This window comes from Vulpes lagopus, chromosome 7 (genome assembly GCF_018345385.1).
Source record: "Vulpes lagopus strain Blue_001 chromosome 7, ASM1834538v1, whole genome shotgun sequence".
Classification (NCBI taxonomy): Eukaryota; Metazoa; Chordata; class Mammalia; order Carnivora; family Canidae; genus Vulpes; species Vulpes lagopus.
This window is the reverse complement of record NC_054830.1, coordinates 7,091,745-7,106,576: the sequence shown is the minus strand read 5'-3', so window position 1 is coordinate 7,106,576 and position 14,832 is coordinate 7,091,745. Positions and strand designations below refer to the sequence as shown.

At 53.5% G+C, this 14,832-nt stretch overlaps 1 protein-coding gene across 1 annotated transcript in view; it reads left to right on the top strand.

Annotated features, from left to right (window-relative positions):
• COL5A3 (collagen type V alpha 3 chain) overlaps positions 1-13,392 on the top strand; it is a 37,794-nt gene extending 24,402 nt beyond the window's left edge. The window contains exons 41-67 of the mRNA XM_041761734.1: positions 238-291; positions 1,056-1,163; positions 1,266-1,373; positions 1,460-1,513; positions 1,981-2,034; positions 2,656-2,763; positions 2,838-2,891; positions 3,095-3,148; positions 3,262-3,315; positions 3,450-3,503; positions 4,027-4,134; positions 4,771-4,824; positions 4,992-5,045; positions 5,350-5,403; positions 5,592-5,645; positions 5,818-5,925; positions 6,103-6,156; positions 6,680-6,733; positions 6,972-7,079; positions 7,363-7,416; positions 7,497-7,532; positions 7,988-8,041; positions 8,599-8,815; positions 8,899-9,011; positions 10,527-10,595; positions 12,103-12,342; positions 12,427-13,392. Of these exons, the coding sequence (XP_041617668.1) occupies positions 238-291; positions 1,056-1,163; positions 1,266-1,373; positions 1,460-1,513; positions 1,981-2,034; positions 2,656-2,763; positions 2,838-2,891; positions 3,095-3,148; positions 3,262-3,315; positions 3,450-3,503; positions 4,027-4,134; positions 4,771-4,824; positions 4,992-5,045; positions 5,350-5,403; positions 5,592-5,645; positions 5,818-5,925; positions 6,103-6,156; positions 6,680-6,733; positions 6,972-7,079; positions 7,363-7,416; positions 7,497-7,532; positions 7,988-8,041; positions 8,599-8,815; positions 8,899-9,011; positions 10,527-10,595; positions 12,103-12,342; positions 12,427-12,573 (2,280 nt within the window). The 3' untranslated portion in view covers positions 12,574-13,392. The remainder of the gene's footprint in view (positions 1-237; positions 292-1,055; positions 1,164-1,265; positions 1,374-1,459; positions 1,514-1,980; positions 2,035-2,655; positions 2,764-2,837; positions 2,892-3,094; positions 3,149-3,261; positions 3,316-3,449; positions 3,504-4,026; positions 4,135-4,770; positions 4,825-4,991; positions 5,046-5,349; positions 5,404-5,591; positions 5,646-5,817; positions 5,926-6,102; positions 6,157-6,679; positions 6,734-6,971; positions 7,080-7,362; positions 7,417-7,496; positions 7,533-7,987; positions 8,042-8,598; positions 8,816-8,898; positions 9,012-10,526; positions 10,596-12,102; positions 12,343-12,426) is intronic.
• The last annotated feature ends 1,440 nt before the right edge of the window (positions 13,393-14,832 follow it).

The following is a 14,832-nucleotide window of genomic DNA, read 5'->3' as shown; positions in this document are numbered from 1 at the left end:
TCCCAACTATACCTGGCTGGGCTGCGAGGCAGAGAAGGAGGAGGAGGGACATGGTGGTGGCAACCTGGGTGGGGGCAGCCATGAAAGTAAAGGAATGACAGTCAGAAGGACCTGGAGGAGATAGACTCTTGACCTTCAGTGCCCAGGAAGAAAGGGGCAACTGTGACCCCCCCAGAAGGAAGACAGTACCTGGGCACAGCCTTGGATATCTCTTGACTGAATCATCTCTTCCCTCAGGGGCCTATTGGTTTAAAGGGTGACAAAGGCCCCCTGGGCCCTGTTGGAGCCAACGTAAGTATAACCCCATCTACTGGGTGGGTGGAGGGACCTTGGGGCATCTGGGATGCAGGGCATTGCCATGATTAAGTCCACTGTTTTGAGTGTCATACAGGCCTGGGTCACACCCATGACCTGTTTTCTCATCTGTGACATGGCCCCATCCATGAGATGATCCATTTGATACTTCCCTGCATGCCAGACATCAACATATAAAAACCTCCTTGCTCCTGGAGCTTATGTTTTAGTTTGGGAAATAAGAAATCAGTGGTGATGAATAGCACAGAAAAGGGGGGAGTAGGGAGAGAGAGCAGTTGAAATGAGCTGATCAAGGAAGGCCTCCTGAGAAGGTGAGACCTCAGGGAGGTGAGGAGGAGCCATGTGGGTATATAGGGGGAGAGTGTTCCAGGCAGAGGGAATAGCATGTGCAAAGGTCCTGGGACTGAAGTATGCATGACATGTTGGAGGAAACAGTGAGGAGGCCTATGTGGCTGGAAGGAAGTGAGTGAGGGGGTGAGTGGGAGGCAGAGAGGGCAGGAGGTAATGGGGCAGGTCATGCAGGGCCCGTGGGCTACCAGGAGGGTTGCCCATTTCCATGGAGGGCTGTGAGCAGAGGGACCTGTGTGCTCTCTCAGGTGTCCCCCTGGCCGCTGTGGAGAGGGAAGAGAGTGGATATGACACCAGTAACTCCCTAACTCGGTGCCTGGAGGCTTGAAAACCCTCCATCAATGAGAACTATTTTTTTGCTGTTTTTCCTGACCTTTCACCCCTGTTTTCAGGGCTCCCCAGGGGAGCGGGGTCCAGTGGGCCCAGCAGGAGGCATCGGGCTTCCTGGCCAAAGTGGAGGCCAAGGCCCTGTTGGCCCTGCAGGCGAGAAGGGGTCCCCGGTAAGTGCCTGCCCATGACATACTTTCCTCAAGCATCCTCAGGACCCCACATACCAGGACCTCACCTCTGCCCTGGCCCCTGACATCCCTTCTTCCCATCAGGGTGAACGTGGCCCCCCTGGCCCCACAGGGAAAGATGGGATCCCAGGGCCCCTGGGGCTTCGGGGACCCCCTGGAGCTGTTGGGCCTTCTGGCGAGGATGGGGACAAGGTGAGTGTTCGTGGAGAGGGAGGGGCTCTGGGGCTCAGGGTAGGCAGAGGCTGAGTTGGTCCTCCCTCATCCTGTCTCTTCTGCAGGGGGAGGTGGGTCCCCCTGGTAACAAAGGGAGCAAAGGCGATAAAGGGCATGCGGTGAGTGTGGGGCCCCAGTGAGGGAGGTGGTCCCGGGGGGAAGGCAGAGGGATGTGAAGGATGGTGGGGGGCAGGGTAGCCGGGGCCCCAAGAGAATGGGGAGGGTGCTGAGGTGGTTTCCCCTCATCTCCCTTTCCTTGGTGGCCATCATTCTCCCTGTGACTCTGCATGGCTCTGGGGCATCACATCCCCAGCTTCCCTCTAGGACTTCAGCCACAGTGTCTAGGCATCCGTGAGCCAGCTCTACCCCTGGGTCCTGGGGGGACTCCTGGGGGGACTCCTGGGGGAAAGTTCTGATGAGCCAAGCTTAGGATGATGTCTGTGTCTGATCCCATTGGTTGGTGGCTAGGAAGACAGGACAGCAACAGCTGCTTCCCGGTGGGAGGCGTGGGAGGCAGTGATTGTCATCTTGAGTGCCCTCCAAATCTTGAATTTAAGGTGTTTTTTGGCTATGCTCCCTCCCCCAGGGCCCACCTGGACCGACTGGTGTACGGGGTCCTGTGGGACACCCAGGCTCCCCGGTGAGTGCTCCTGGCTTTGCGACCATCCCCTGGATCCCAGATGGGAAGGGACAGTATCCTCCACCATGACCCAGACTCAACTCAACCCCAACCCCGATCTACCCCTCCATGCTGACATCTGACAGGAACTCACATCGGAATCTGAGTCAATCCCAGTCTCAGTCTGAATCCTGAAGGCCCTCACCGTCCCAGTCTTAACCCTATTCATGACCTTAACCTCAATCCCAACTCAAACTTTGTATTCAAAACTGAACCTTGACCCTGTCCTACCCCAACTCTGACCCACCCTCCAATGCTAACCCCAGACCTGAACTCAAACTTGAATCTGACCTTGGTCCCAACCTCAAATTCAACCCTAAATTCTATCTCAGCCCCATCTGAACCCTGCTCATGACCTTGACCTCAACTCACCACCCAATGCCCATCTCCCCATCCAATGCCCATATGACAACTTTGACTCAACCTTTGACTTAATTCCCGAACTCTGACCCTTAACCTGCACCCCCGATGCCAAGTCAAACCCTGACCCTTTCTAAACTTAACCCCAACACTGACTGTAATTATTAACCTCCAAACCTTGACCCAGACCCTAACTGTGTCCTGCTTCTGTCCTTCTTCCAGGGAGCAGATGGGGCTCAGGGGCGCAGGGGACCACCAGGCCTCTTTGGGCAGAAAGGAGATGATGGAGTGAGAGGCTTTGTTGGGGTGATTGGCCCCCCTGGCCTACAGGTGAGTGTCTGAGTTTGGGGGTGTGGCCTCTTCCCCTGTACACTGTGCTCCAATCTTTCATCTTTGTTCCATAGGGGCTGCCAGGCCCTCCTGGAGAGAAAGGGGAGGTCGGAGATGTAGGGTCCATGGTATGTGCAATGTGGGGAAGGTGGGAGGGGGAAGGGGATAGCAGGTGGTGGTGGCCATTAAATCAATTTGGGGGGGGCGGTGTCACAGGACACATTGTCATTTTAAGATGATGCTGGTCACCAGCATTAAGGATGATAATGGTGGTTAGTGGTGCCTTGGGGAGTCATGAGGTCACTGAATGCTATTCTGACTGTCCCTGCAGGGTCCCCATGGAGCTCCAGGGCCTAGGGGTCCCCATGGCCCCAGTGGACCAGAGGTGAGGACTCAGTGGGGAGTAGGGCAGGATGCCTGAGAGGTGGGCACCTCCATTTCCCAAAAAGGGGCTGTTGGGATCTCATGGTCCCATATCTACCCCCTACTTCTCTCCAGGGCCCTCCAGGGCTACCTGGGGGAGTTGGTCAGCCGGGTGCTGTAGGCGAGAAGGTGAGAAATAAAGGGCAGGGGGCTGCCTAGGGTGGGGGAGGCACAGCCAGTCCTGCTTGGGGGTGGCTGTTCTGGGGAGCTCCTCCCTGCCTTTCACAATCTGACCTCTCCTGTCCTTACTTTGCCTCCTACAGGGTGAGCCAGGGGAGGCTGGAGACCCAGGACCTCCAGGAACCCCAGGCATCCCTGTGAGTGACTGTCCTGTGCCTATGTACCCATCTCAAGGAACCCCTGGCCCTTGGGCATCTCGGGGTGCTTTGACCTTTGGGCAGGCCTGAGTCAGTCGCTGACCCAGGACCTATGGGTATCCCCAGTTATCTTGATGACAGCCCTGGAAGGTCTCAGATAGGGGCTGCTACATAGAGTTCCTCAGGTGGTACATACAGGAGGGTGTGGGGCTGAGGGTGCAGGTTGGGGGATGGGGGCTCAGGCCCAAACCATGAACCTGAGTTGGGGATTAAACTTCCCAGAGGGATCCTCTTTTCTAATTCACTCCAGTGTGGCATGTGGGCTAGACCAACCTTGGTCATGATCTCTAAGCAACTGGACCATCCTGGCCCCTGACTCCAATAAGTCCTAGATCCCTTTGACCTCTGAACCCTTGGACAGTCTAGGCTATTCTGATCCCAGGATTCCTGAGTCCAGGGATGCTAACCCTTGACCTTTGAAGAGTCCAGGCTATTCTGACCTCTGTCCTCTGTTTCTGCAAAGGGGCCCAAGGGAGAAATTGGTGAAAAGGGAGACTCAGGCCCATCTGGGGCTGCTGGACCCCCAGGCAAGAAAGGTCCCCCTGGAGAGGATGGAGCCAAAGGGAATGTGGTGAGTCTCAGGAGAAGTGAAGGTAGAGATCGTGGAGGGGCACTTGTGTCCACTTGAACCTGCTCCCCAACTTCTAGCCGGGGGTTCCTCCTCCAATGTGGTGATTCCCTGAGCAACCCAGAACACGGCTGAATAATGAATATATGAATGGTTGTATGTCACTCTATGGGGTGAAACTTGCTTCCACATGGAATCATTCTGAAAATGTTGGAACAGTTGAGATTGATGCCGAGTTGGGGCTGATGTGGGATTTGGCATTAGGGTGGAGGTTGAGACCCTCCCACCATCGCCGTGGGGATTGGGGTCGGGTGAGAGGGCAGTGGGGAGCTTCAGGGTCTGTGGGACCTCAGTTTGGATCTGACCTCTTTTCTGAGGGTCAGTCCTCTTTGTGAGTCCTGAGGCTGGGGGTGGTGGTGGCTGGAGGACAAAGTGAGGTGATGTGTGTAATGTTCTTAGCTCAGCACCTACACACATTAGACTCTAGAATGTTCACTCTACCAGGGCAGGGAGTTTGTGTTTTGTTCACTAGCATATCCTCAGCAGCCCAAGCTGTGCCCGGGTTCAGTTTATCTGTCAAATAAATGAATGAAAGCCCAATAATTAAGAAAGGGGATTATTCCTCATTGTGTCTTCTAGGGCCCCACCGGGCTCCCAGGAGACCTAGGACCCCCCGGAGACCCCGGAGTTTCGGTGAGTGTGAGCCCCTTCTTCCCCCACTCATGAGTCCCACATATTCCTAATTCTGTCCCCATCTCCCCACCTCCACAGACTTGGGCAAGGTCAGTGAGGCAAATAACTTTCATGTTTCCCCACGTTTCACCCTCAAATTCTTAAGTGCCTCCATGACTCCTCTACAGGGTATCGACGGCTCCCCAGGAGAGAAGGGAGACCCTGGTGATGTTGGGGGACCGGTGAGTGGGGGAGCAGAGGACGTGGTGCTGGCAGAGGGGGTTGGGGTGGGTGAGTGGGTGAACTGGGGTGAACTGGGGAGCCAGAGAAGTAGGTTGATGAGGTGCCCAGGGCCCCGAGTTAGATGCACTTGCTTTGCCTCTCTGGGGCTTCGCCATGAATGTGGGCAGCTTCAGGGAAGAGGGAGGAGAAGGCCGGTGTTGGCGTGGTGTCTGGGGAAGGCTGTCTTTGGATCAGAGGCATCCTGAAACAGTCATGCTCGACCAATGTGAGCTAATACTACCTGGTGCTGTCACATATCCCTAGGGTCCACCTGGGGCTTCTGGGGAACCTGGCCCCCCTGGGCCTCCTGGCAAGAGGGTAAGTGAGACCTGCCTCCTGGCTGTCCTGGCTCCATCCTTTCCCCACCCATCTCCACAGGCCCCCATTTACCCCCATAGGCCCTCCTCACTCCCACAAGCCCCCCAACCCCCATAGGCCCTCCTAACTCCCACAAGTCCCCCTTGCCTTAATAGCCCCCTACCAACACATACTCTTTCCTTCCTCAGGGTCCTTCAGGTCGTGTGGGTCGAGAAGGCAGAGAAGGGGAGAAAGGAGCCAAGGTGAGTGTCCCCTGCCTGGGGCGGGGGGTCCCTACACTAACCCTCGACCAGCAGTTAGGCCATCAGAATGGCTGCCCCAATTCCCTCCCCTTCCCTGCTGGTTCTTGACTTGGAGGTCAGGAGGAAGGTACCTTCTGACTCTTTCTGCTCTTCCCTTGCCTTGGTCTGTCAGGGGGAGCCAGGTCCTGACGGACCCCCAGGGATGACAGGCCCAGTGGGGGCTCGAGGGCCCCCTGGACGTGTGGGGCCTGAGGGTCTTCGAGGGATCCCCGGCCCTGTGGTGAGTGGGGTGGGGACAGGGATGGGGTGGGGTGGGATCAGGCCCTCCCTGTGTGCTCTTACCTCGTGTTTTCTCATCACAATCTGGGACGGCTGACCCTGGGGTGGGGGGTGGTGTGGGGCCATCCATACTGGGTTCTGGCCCAGGGCAGCACCCTCATGTTCTGCATCATCCTAGGGTGAACCAGGCCTCCTGGGTCCTCCTGGACAGATGGGCCCTCCTGGACCCCTGGTAAGAGACCTCTTTGTCCCTGATGTCCTGGTACTGAGAACCACTCTGGGCATCCAGCGATCCTTTAGTGACCCTTCACTGACTATCCATCTGACTGTCCACCCTGACCATCTATACTAACCATCTCTTCTGACCACTTATCTTGATGGTCTACATTGATCACCCACACTGACCCTCCATCTTGGTGGTCTACACTGACCAACCACACTGACCCTCCATCTTGGTGGTTTATACTCACTACAGTGATCTTCCACCTTGACAGGCCAAACTGACCATCTATCTTGCTAGTCTACACTGACCCCCCACACTGATCCTGACCACTGACCATTCATATTGACCATGCTCCAATGCCTTCATTATCCCTTGTCACCCCTCCTCTTTCCTGACCATCCCCATGAACACATCCCTGGTAGTCCCCCTTTGAAATCTGGATAATTTCTCATCTGACCATCCCCCAATCACCCACATGAACCTTGAGATGTCATTTTTGAGTCTCACTAACTGAGCCTCCCCCTCCTTCCAGGGGCCCTCTGGCCTTCCAGGATTGAAGGGAGATGCTGGCCTCAAGGGGGAAAAGGTAAGGATACATCTTTCCACTCTTCTCCTCCAGTTACTTCCATTTTCTCCACCTTTACCTCCCTCCCTGGCCAGAGGGCTGGGGCTGGGAGGTTGGGTGTCCTCTGCTCCCACACTCATTCCCCCAAGACTCTAGAAGAAAAATCCAAAAAAAAAAAAAAAGAAAAAGAAAAATCCCCAGCATCTCTCCCTCCTCCCACCATATTTCTTTCCCCATATGTGCCTCTCTTGTCCTCCAGGGCCACATTGGATTAATTGGCCTCATCGGTCCCCCTGGGGAAGCTGGTGAGAAAGGGGATCAGGGGTTGCCAGGCGTTCAGGGCCCCCCTGGCCCCAAGGGAGAACCTGTGAGTTCTATCCCAAGTGGGAAGAATGTGTTCAGAGGGAGGGGTGGGAAGGGAGGCAGAATTGGGGCTTCTTTAGAGACTATGTGAGTTTGGTTCTAGAAGCCTGGGTCTAGGATGGTAAGGACTATGTCTGGGGATAATGGGGGGCTCTATCTGGGGATTTACAGGTTGGAGGCTGGGTCTGTGGCTTGTTCTTTTGAGGAGACTAGAGGCTTGTCTGGGGGATGTGCCTGGATCATAGGGGTGAACACCATCAGTGATGACCTTGGTGTCCTTTCTTCAGGGTCCCCCTGGTCCCATTGGCTCTCTGGGCCACCCTGGGCCCCCAGGCGTGGCGGTGAGTAAGAGTGGTTTGTGGGGTGGGGTCACCGTGGTGGTCCAGCTGGGACTCCAGCTCTCCCTGTCTGTACCCCACAGGGTCCTCTAGGACAGAAAGGCTCCAAGGGGTCCCCGGTGAGTATACGCTATCCCTTGGGCTCCCACATCCCGGGTTCCTGCCCCCTTCTACTCACCCTCAATACCTTTGCATTCTGTTCATTGACTCATTCAATCACGTATTCAGCGGATATTTATTCAACACCTACTGTTGTATTTTATCAAATCGAAGATGCCATCAATTGTTAAGATGCGCCATTATTTTAGAAACTACTATGAAAGAAAGCAGTTTTGACAAGGAAACTATAATATGCCAAAGATGTTAAGATGTTGATTTCGGAGATGTTAAAATATGGAAAGGAAATGTGCGTTTTATACTTGGTGCTAAACGTGGCGTGTCCCTCCCCCAGCGCTGTGCGTGTGAGTGTGTGGGTGGGTGTGAATGTGCTGTGAGGGTGTGAGGGTGTGCGTATGTGTGGGCAGGAAGGGGTCTCCATGGACAGTGTTCACTCCCAAGTGACTCCTCCCTACAGGGATCCTTTGGTCCCCGTGGTGACACTGGCCCCCCTGGTCCCCCTGGCCCTCCGGTAAGTTCCCCCAGAGAGTATGTTGGGGTGTCCCACTGCGTCCCCCAGTGCCCAGAACTGGGTGGGGCACACAGCAGGTGTTCAGGGCATGCAGGTGGGGAGGGAGGTGCCTTGAAAGCTGAAGGAGGATCTGGGTTGGGGGTTTAGGGGGACATCCATCGGGGCTCTGACTGGGTCTCATCTTGCTTGGCTCTGTCTCCCCCACCATCTCTCTCTCTGTCTCCCATCACTCTTGGCCTTTCCCCGTCTCTATTTCAAATACTTGTTCCACTGTTTTGTCTTTGTTCCTCTCTCTCTCTCTCTGCTTTCTTTGCCTCACCTTGTGGATCTCTCATCATGTTACTACTTGGACTTTTCCCCATCTCCGACTCTTTCTGTCTCTCCCTCCTGTGTGTCTCTCTGTCTGCCTCTCTATGTCCCCCGCCCCTTTGCGTACCTCTCTCTCCCCTTTCTTATCCCTCCGCACCCCGGTGTCTCTCTCACCTCTGCTTGTCTCTCTTCCTGTCTCTTCCTCCCACATCTCTTCTCTCCTCTCCTCCATCCCCACCCCTGCTCAGGGTCCCCCAGCTGAGCTGCACGGGCTGCGCAGGCGCCGGCGCTCTCTCCCAGGCCCAGGGGCGCTCGAGGCCCCGGAGGGCGGCATGGAGGAGGTGTTGGCCTCACTCACATCGCTGAGCTTTGAGCTGGAGCAGATGCGGCGCCCTCCGGGCACCGCTGAGCGCCCAGGCCTCGTGTGCAGTGAGCTGTACCGCAATCACCCACACTTGCCTGATGGTGAGGTCCCTCCCTGGCGGGGGCGGGCAGGAAGCCCTGGGGTCCCATCCTCGCTCACTCACCCACACCTGGCTCTGCGGCAGGGGAGTACTGGATTGACCCCAACCAGGGCTGTGCGAGGGATGCGCTCAGGGTTTTCTGCAACTTCACGGCAGGAGGAGAGACCTGTCTCTACCCGGACAAGAAGTTTGAGACAGTGAGTGCCTGGAGGAGTGGGGGAGAAATTGGGCTCCGGAAACCATCCCAAACCCCCCCACCACCCCCTGCCTCCCCTGCCTGCCCAGTGCACACACCAGGCTCTGTCTGGGGCCTTACCCTTCCTTCAACCAAGCACCTGCTATATGCCAAGTCCTGTAAAGGGCTGGGACTACAGCAGAGAATCAAAAAACAAGACAAAACAAACCTCTGCTTTTATGAAGCTCACTTTCTATGAGGAAAGATTGACACACACACACAAAAAAATCTAGTAAAAAAAGCAGAAATGATGTCAAACCTTTAAATAGGGCGTATGTGTGCCAAGCTGTTCCCAGCACTTAGCTGCATTAACGCTCAGTCCCAGGCACCTGGTGCAGCGGTTCTGCCATTTTCCACCAGCAAGGGAAACTGAGGCACAGAGATGTGATGGGACTACCCAAGGCAGGCTGGCTCCAGAGGCCCAGCCATTAACCTCCCATCTGCCTGCTTCCTGGCCTGCTGTCTCATAGGCCCTCGACACACTGCCCTCCAGGCTGTGGCATGCGAAGGGGAGGGGTGAGACCACCTAGGACCCCAGGAACACTGGGGTTCCCCATCAGGGAGCCCTGAGCCTAGCAGCCTCCCACACCAAGCACCAGGCTCAACAGTGGAGGGCATGGGATGAGCCGCACCCACTCTAAAACCCTGGGTTGGGGTACAGATGTCACCTCAGTGTTTTTCATCTGTAAAATGGGGCTCAAGAAAGCATCTGCCCCAGGGTGGTTGTACATTTGAGGTGCCCATGCACTTGTCAGGAGCACTGATAAAACACGATGCGTGGTGCTGTGCTGAGGCCTCCGCCGCCTGTAAGATCTGTAGCCAGCACGAAGCCTGAGGAAATGCACGGTGATGTCCTCGTTGCTTATTGCTATTTGTGACTGGTCAGAGCTCTGGTTTAGTGGGAGCTCAATATCCCCCACCTCCGACGGGAATTTAGACTCACCCCCAGTCATGTAGGACTTGCCCTCTGAGCAGTTGCTTGTGGTACCTGAGGCCTGAGCTTCTCTCACCAGCTTACCTTCCTCCTGCTCAGAGGTGCTGGAGAGGGGGAGGGAGGAATGATCCAGGTTTGGGTTTCCCAGACATAGACCCTGAGACAAGCATTTAAGGGCAAGTCATTTATTTAGGCGGAGATCTCGGGTGGCATCAGAACAGAGGGGAAGTGAGAAGGGTTGGAGGGGGCAGCCAATAAAGATTAAAATGTCATTATTGTGCATTAGGGGCTCAGGTTCCCCAACCCCCCAGGGACTTCCGGGAGACAGTGGGAGACAGTGGTTGTCCCACCCAGAGGGAGAGGGAGCCGGGCCAACTCTTGTCGGTCATTTGTTGAGGGCTGCCCTGCGGACCAGCCAAGCTCACTTCCATGGCCACGGAACAGTCTTTCTTGGGTAAACAGTCGTGTGGGGAGGTAAATGTAGGAAAGACCTAGCCAGCACCCAGGGCATTGTCTACACTGACAACCCCCTCCCATCCCCAGGTAAAAATGGCCTCCTGGTCCAGGGAAAAGCCAGGAAACTGGTATAGCACATTCCGACGAGGGAAGAAGGTGAGTTGCTAGAGGCCAAGGTGGGGGGGTAGTATGAAAACTGGTAGGAAACTGGTGCAGGGGGAGTTGGAGGAGGGGCTCTGAAGGGTGAAAGGAACAGGAGACTCACCTCTGCCTTCATGGTGATTGCAGGCTTGGAGGAGGGGGTGGCAGGTTGGGGGTGGGCATCCTCAGATGTGTGATGGAGGAGGCGCAGGGTATGGTGGAAATCCAGAGGCATTGCTGAAAGTACCAGCTGAAGCCTAAAAAAAAAAAAAAAAAGTTGAGTTAGTAAGTTAGGGAAGACAGGGAAAAGTGTTCAGGCAGAGGGAAGAGCATACACGGAGGCCAAGAGTTAAAAGAGGGTCTGGTGAATTTAAAGAAAAAGCCACTTGCTCTGCTCTAGAAAAGTGTGAAGGAGAATGTGGTAAGAAAGGACGCTAGGGGGTGGGCGTGCCTGGGTGGCTCAGTGGTTGAGCATCTGCCTTCGGCTCAGGTGATCCTGGGTCCCTGGGATCGAGTCTTGCATCAGGATCCCTGCAGGGAGCCTGCTTCTCCCTCTGCCTGTGTCTCTGCCTCTTGCTCTGTGTCTCTGAATAAATAAATAAAATCTTTTTTAAAAAAGAAAGGTGGCTGGGGAGGTGGGCTCAGTTGGGATTTATTTATGTAACTTGTATGTATATGCTAAGCACTGGGAATGTAGCAGCTGGTAAAACACAGCTCCTGACTTCGTGAAGTTGATATTCTACTAGGAACAAAACCAAGGAAACAGGAAGACAAAAACCAAAGAAACAAAGCTGTAATATAGTGTGGGGGTATCTTGGTTTGGGATCCCCCAAAACAGACCCTTCGGCAAAGACTCAGTTGCGATTTCTTTATCTGGGAGGTGATTCCAGAAAACGTCATTTGGGGAACGTGGAAATGACGCAGAGAAGAGAAGGAACTCAGAAGGGGTGTGTTACCCAGCCAGTTATCTCAAGCCCAGGATATGTTAATAATATATTTTATTTGACCCAGTACATCTAAAATAGTGTCATATCAATATAAGGGTTACTGAGGCATTTTAAATTTCTTCGCTACGAGTTCTGCAGAGTCTGATGCATATTTTACATTTATAGCACGTCGTAATTTAGATACTAAATTTCATTGGAAGTTCTCAATCCATACTTAGCTTTCATAAAATTGCAGTGGAAAAAAGAAGATTCGCGTACTCCAGGTGTTTCACACCTGAGTTTCCTGATACCTGGATTGAGGCTCAATGATTCGTTAGGAGTTAAATAAAGTAGAAAAAAAAATAACTAGGCAAAAATCTTAATTAATTAAAAATTTAAGAAGGTTCCATCTCATTGGCTGCATTTCAAGTGCTCAGGGGCCACGTGGGCCTATGGGCTCGCAAAGGGAACTGTGGATGCTGGATGGCTGGTGGGGCCAGGGGATGGAGATCCTGGGACGTGGGTTCCTCAGGGAGAGTCGGGGTGAATGGGGCACCCTCACTTCCTGCTTTGTCTTCCCCCCACCCCACCCCCAGTTCTCCTATGTGGACGCCGATGGGTCCCCGGTGAGTGTGGTACAGATGACCTTCCTGAAGTTGCTGAGTGCCACAGCCCACCAGAGCTTCACCTACACCTGCCAGAACTCTGCGGCCTGGCTGGACGAAGCTGCGGGCGACCACGGCCGTTCTGTGCGCTTCCTTGGGGCCAACGGGGAGGAGCTGTCTTTCAACCAGACGACAGCGGCCACCATCACCGTCCCCTACGATGGCTGCCGGGTAAGGGCAAGGGCAGGGGCTGGCCGGAGTGGGGAGACGCCTCGGCTGCCCTCCTGACGCCCCACTCTGTCTTCCCACCATCAGCTCCGGAAGGGACAGACGAAGACCCTCTTGGAGGTCAGCTCTTCCCGAGTGGGGTTTCTGCCTCTGTGGGACGTGGCGGCTGCCGACTTTGGCCAGACGAACCAGAAGTTTGGGTTTGAACTGGGCCCTGTCTGCTTTAGCAGCTGAGAGTCTCGGGGTGGGAGGGACAATGAGGGAGCCCCAGACGGGGCGCTTTTGGTGCTGAGGCTTTGAAGCCATCATATTTATCGTCTCCTGTGACTGTGGAGCCAGGGGAGAATCTGCTCCTCACGGTCAAGCAATATTCCTTCTCCATTCCAGGGGGCTGGGGACGGCCCTCCCCTGGCCCAAGAGTCTGGCCTCCCCTTCACTGCACCGCAGCTGACATACTGTAGTCTGGCTCTTTGTCCCCTCCATGCCCAGCCAACCCTCAACTCTGGTGCCCCATGCAATGAACTTCTAACTCAGAGCTGATGAGTGCCCCCCACACCTGCCCCCCCCAATGCCCCAGGCAGTGCTCTCAACACCCTGTGGTGCTACCCTTTTCAATAGTTAAGCACTGGATGTCTCCTGATCCCAGGCTGGGACCCCTTCACTCATTCCTGTTTTCAGGTGGGTTCACAGTGAAGAAACTGAAGTCAGACTACAGAGGGAAGTAGGACTTCCCTGGACTGAGCTGTGTGCTCCTTCTGCTGCCTCAGCCCAGCTCTGAATACTGCCCCCCACCCATATCTCCCCAAATGCACCTTGCCATGCCAGGTGCGATGGGGAGCCAAGGTAGTGGGGGCGAATCAGGATCCTAATGGTGCTGCCCTATTTATACCTGGGTCTGGATTAAAAGGGAAAATCCCCTCTGTTGTATATTTAATCTGCTTCCTCCTTAGGGAAGTCTGGGATATGATGAGAGATTCTAGCATGATCCCCACCGCTCCAGGGCCATAGGGCATACTTGGCATCTCAAGTCTGAGAATAAACCAGTGAACTGTGTCCCTGTGTCTTTCATCTAGTGCTGGCTATATCTTTCATAAGGTCAGGTTCTTATCTCACCTGAGGTATCTGCCGTGACCTGTCTTATTGTACCTTTTGGTAGAGGTGACTTTGGGAGGTAGGGGCATCCAATTATGATACTCTCTGGAGACGTTGGGTCTGTTTACCAGTTCAGGCCCTTAGAAGAAAAGTCAAAAATCACCAGATCTCTAAGAGAGATCTTAAATGCTTACACCACAAAAAAAGAAATGGTAACTATGTGATGTGATGCAAGTGTTAGCTAATGCTATGGTGGTAATCATTTTACGATATATAAGTGTATCAAGTCAACAGGTTGTATGTCTTAGACTTACACAATATCATATGTCAATTCTATGTCAATAAAGCTGAAAAAAATTGTGAACCTATTAGGAAGACCTCAGACTTTAAAAAAGAAAGAGGGAGGGAGAGAGGGAGGGAAAAGAAGAGGGAGAGACAATAGCTAGATCTTCACGTTGACCTTGATTTGTCCTAGAGTTATTGGCTGAGCTGAGGGTGAGGGAATAGATCACGAGGTGACATGGGATGTGATTTGGGTTTGCGATAACATGACTAGAGGTCAGACTTCTGAGTGGCAGGTCAAGGGATGAGTTGGGGATAGATAGAATTGTGTTAGAAGGGGAGCCTTGAGGTAAGCTGGATGTTGGGGGGTAGGGGTTGGGTGAATTATGTTGAGAATGGATTGAAGATGAGTCAAATTGGAGGTTGGTTTGGAGTGAGTTGAGTTTGAGGTTGTGTATTAATGATGGGATCCACTGAGTTGGAGATTGGGCAATCAGTGGATTGAGGTCAGAGTTTGGACTTAGATGTTGGATTGACATGAATGAGGGTTGATTTGGGAAGGAGGATGAATGGAGTAGAGGTAAGTAGGGGTTGCTGTGAATGGGGATTGGGGATTGGCAGTTTGGTAAGTCAAGATAGCATCAGTTAAGAGGAGAGTTGGGTTTGAGGTAGCTTGAATTGGGGGTTAGATATTGGGTTGAGGGTTTTTAAAAATAGATTTATTGAGATGTAATTCACTTACCATATAATTCATCCATTTAAAGTATGCAATTAAATGGTTTTCACAGACTTGTGCCACCATCACCACAATCAATTTCAGAACATTTTCATCACCTCAGAGAAAAATCCCATATCCATTAGCAGTCACTTTCCATTTCCCCCAAACCTCTCAGTGGTAGGCAACCACTAATCTTGCTGTCTCTATGTATTTGCCTATTCTGGACATTTTGTATAAGTGGAATCATATAATGTGTGGCCGTTTGGATCTGGATGCTCTCACTTAGCATAATGGTTCAAGGTTCATGTTGCAGCATGCATCAGTACTTCATTCCTGTTTATTGTTGAATAATATTCCTTTGGATATATCACTTTTGTTTATCCATTCGTCAGTTGATGGGC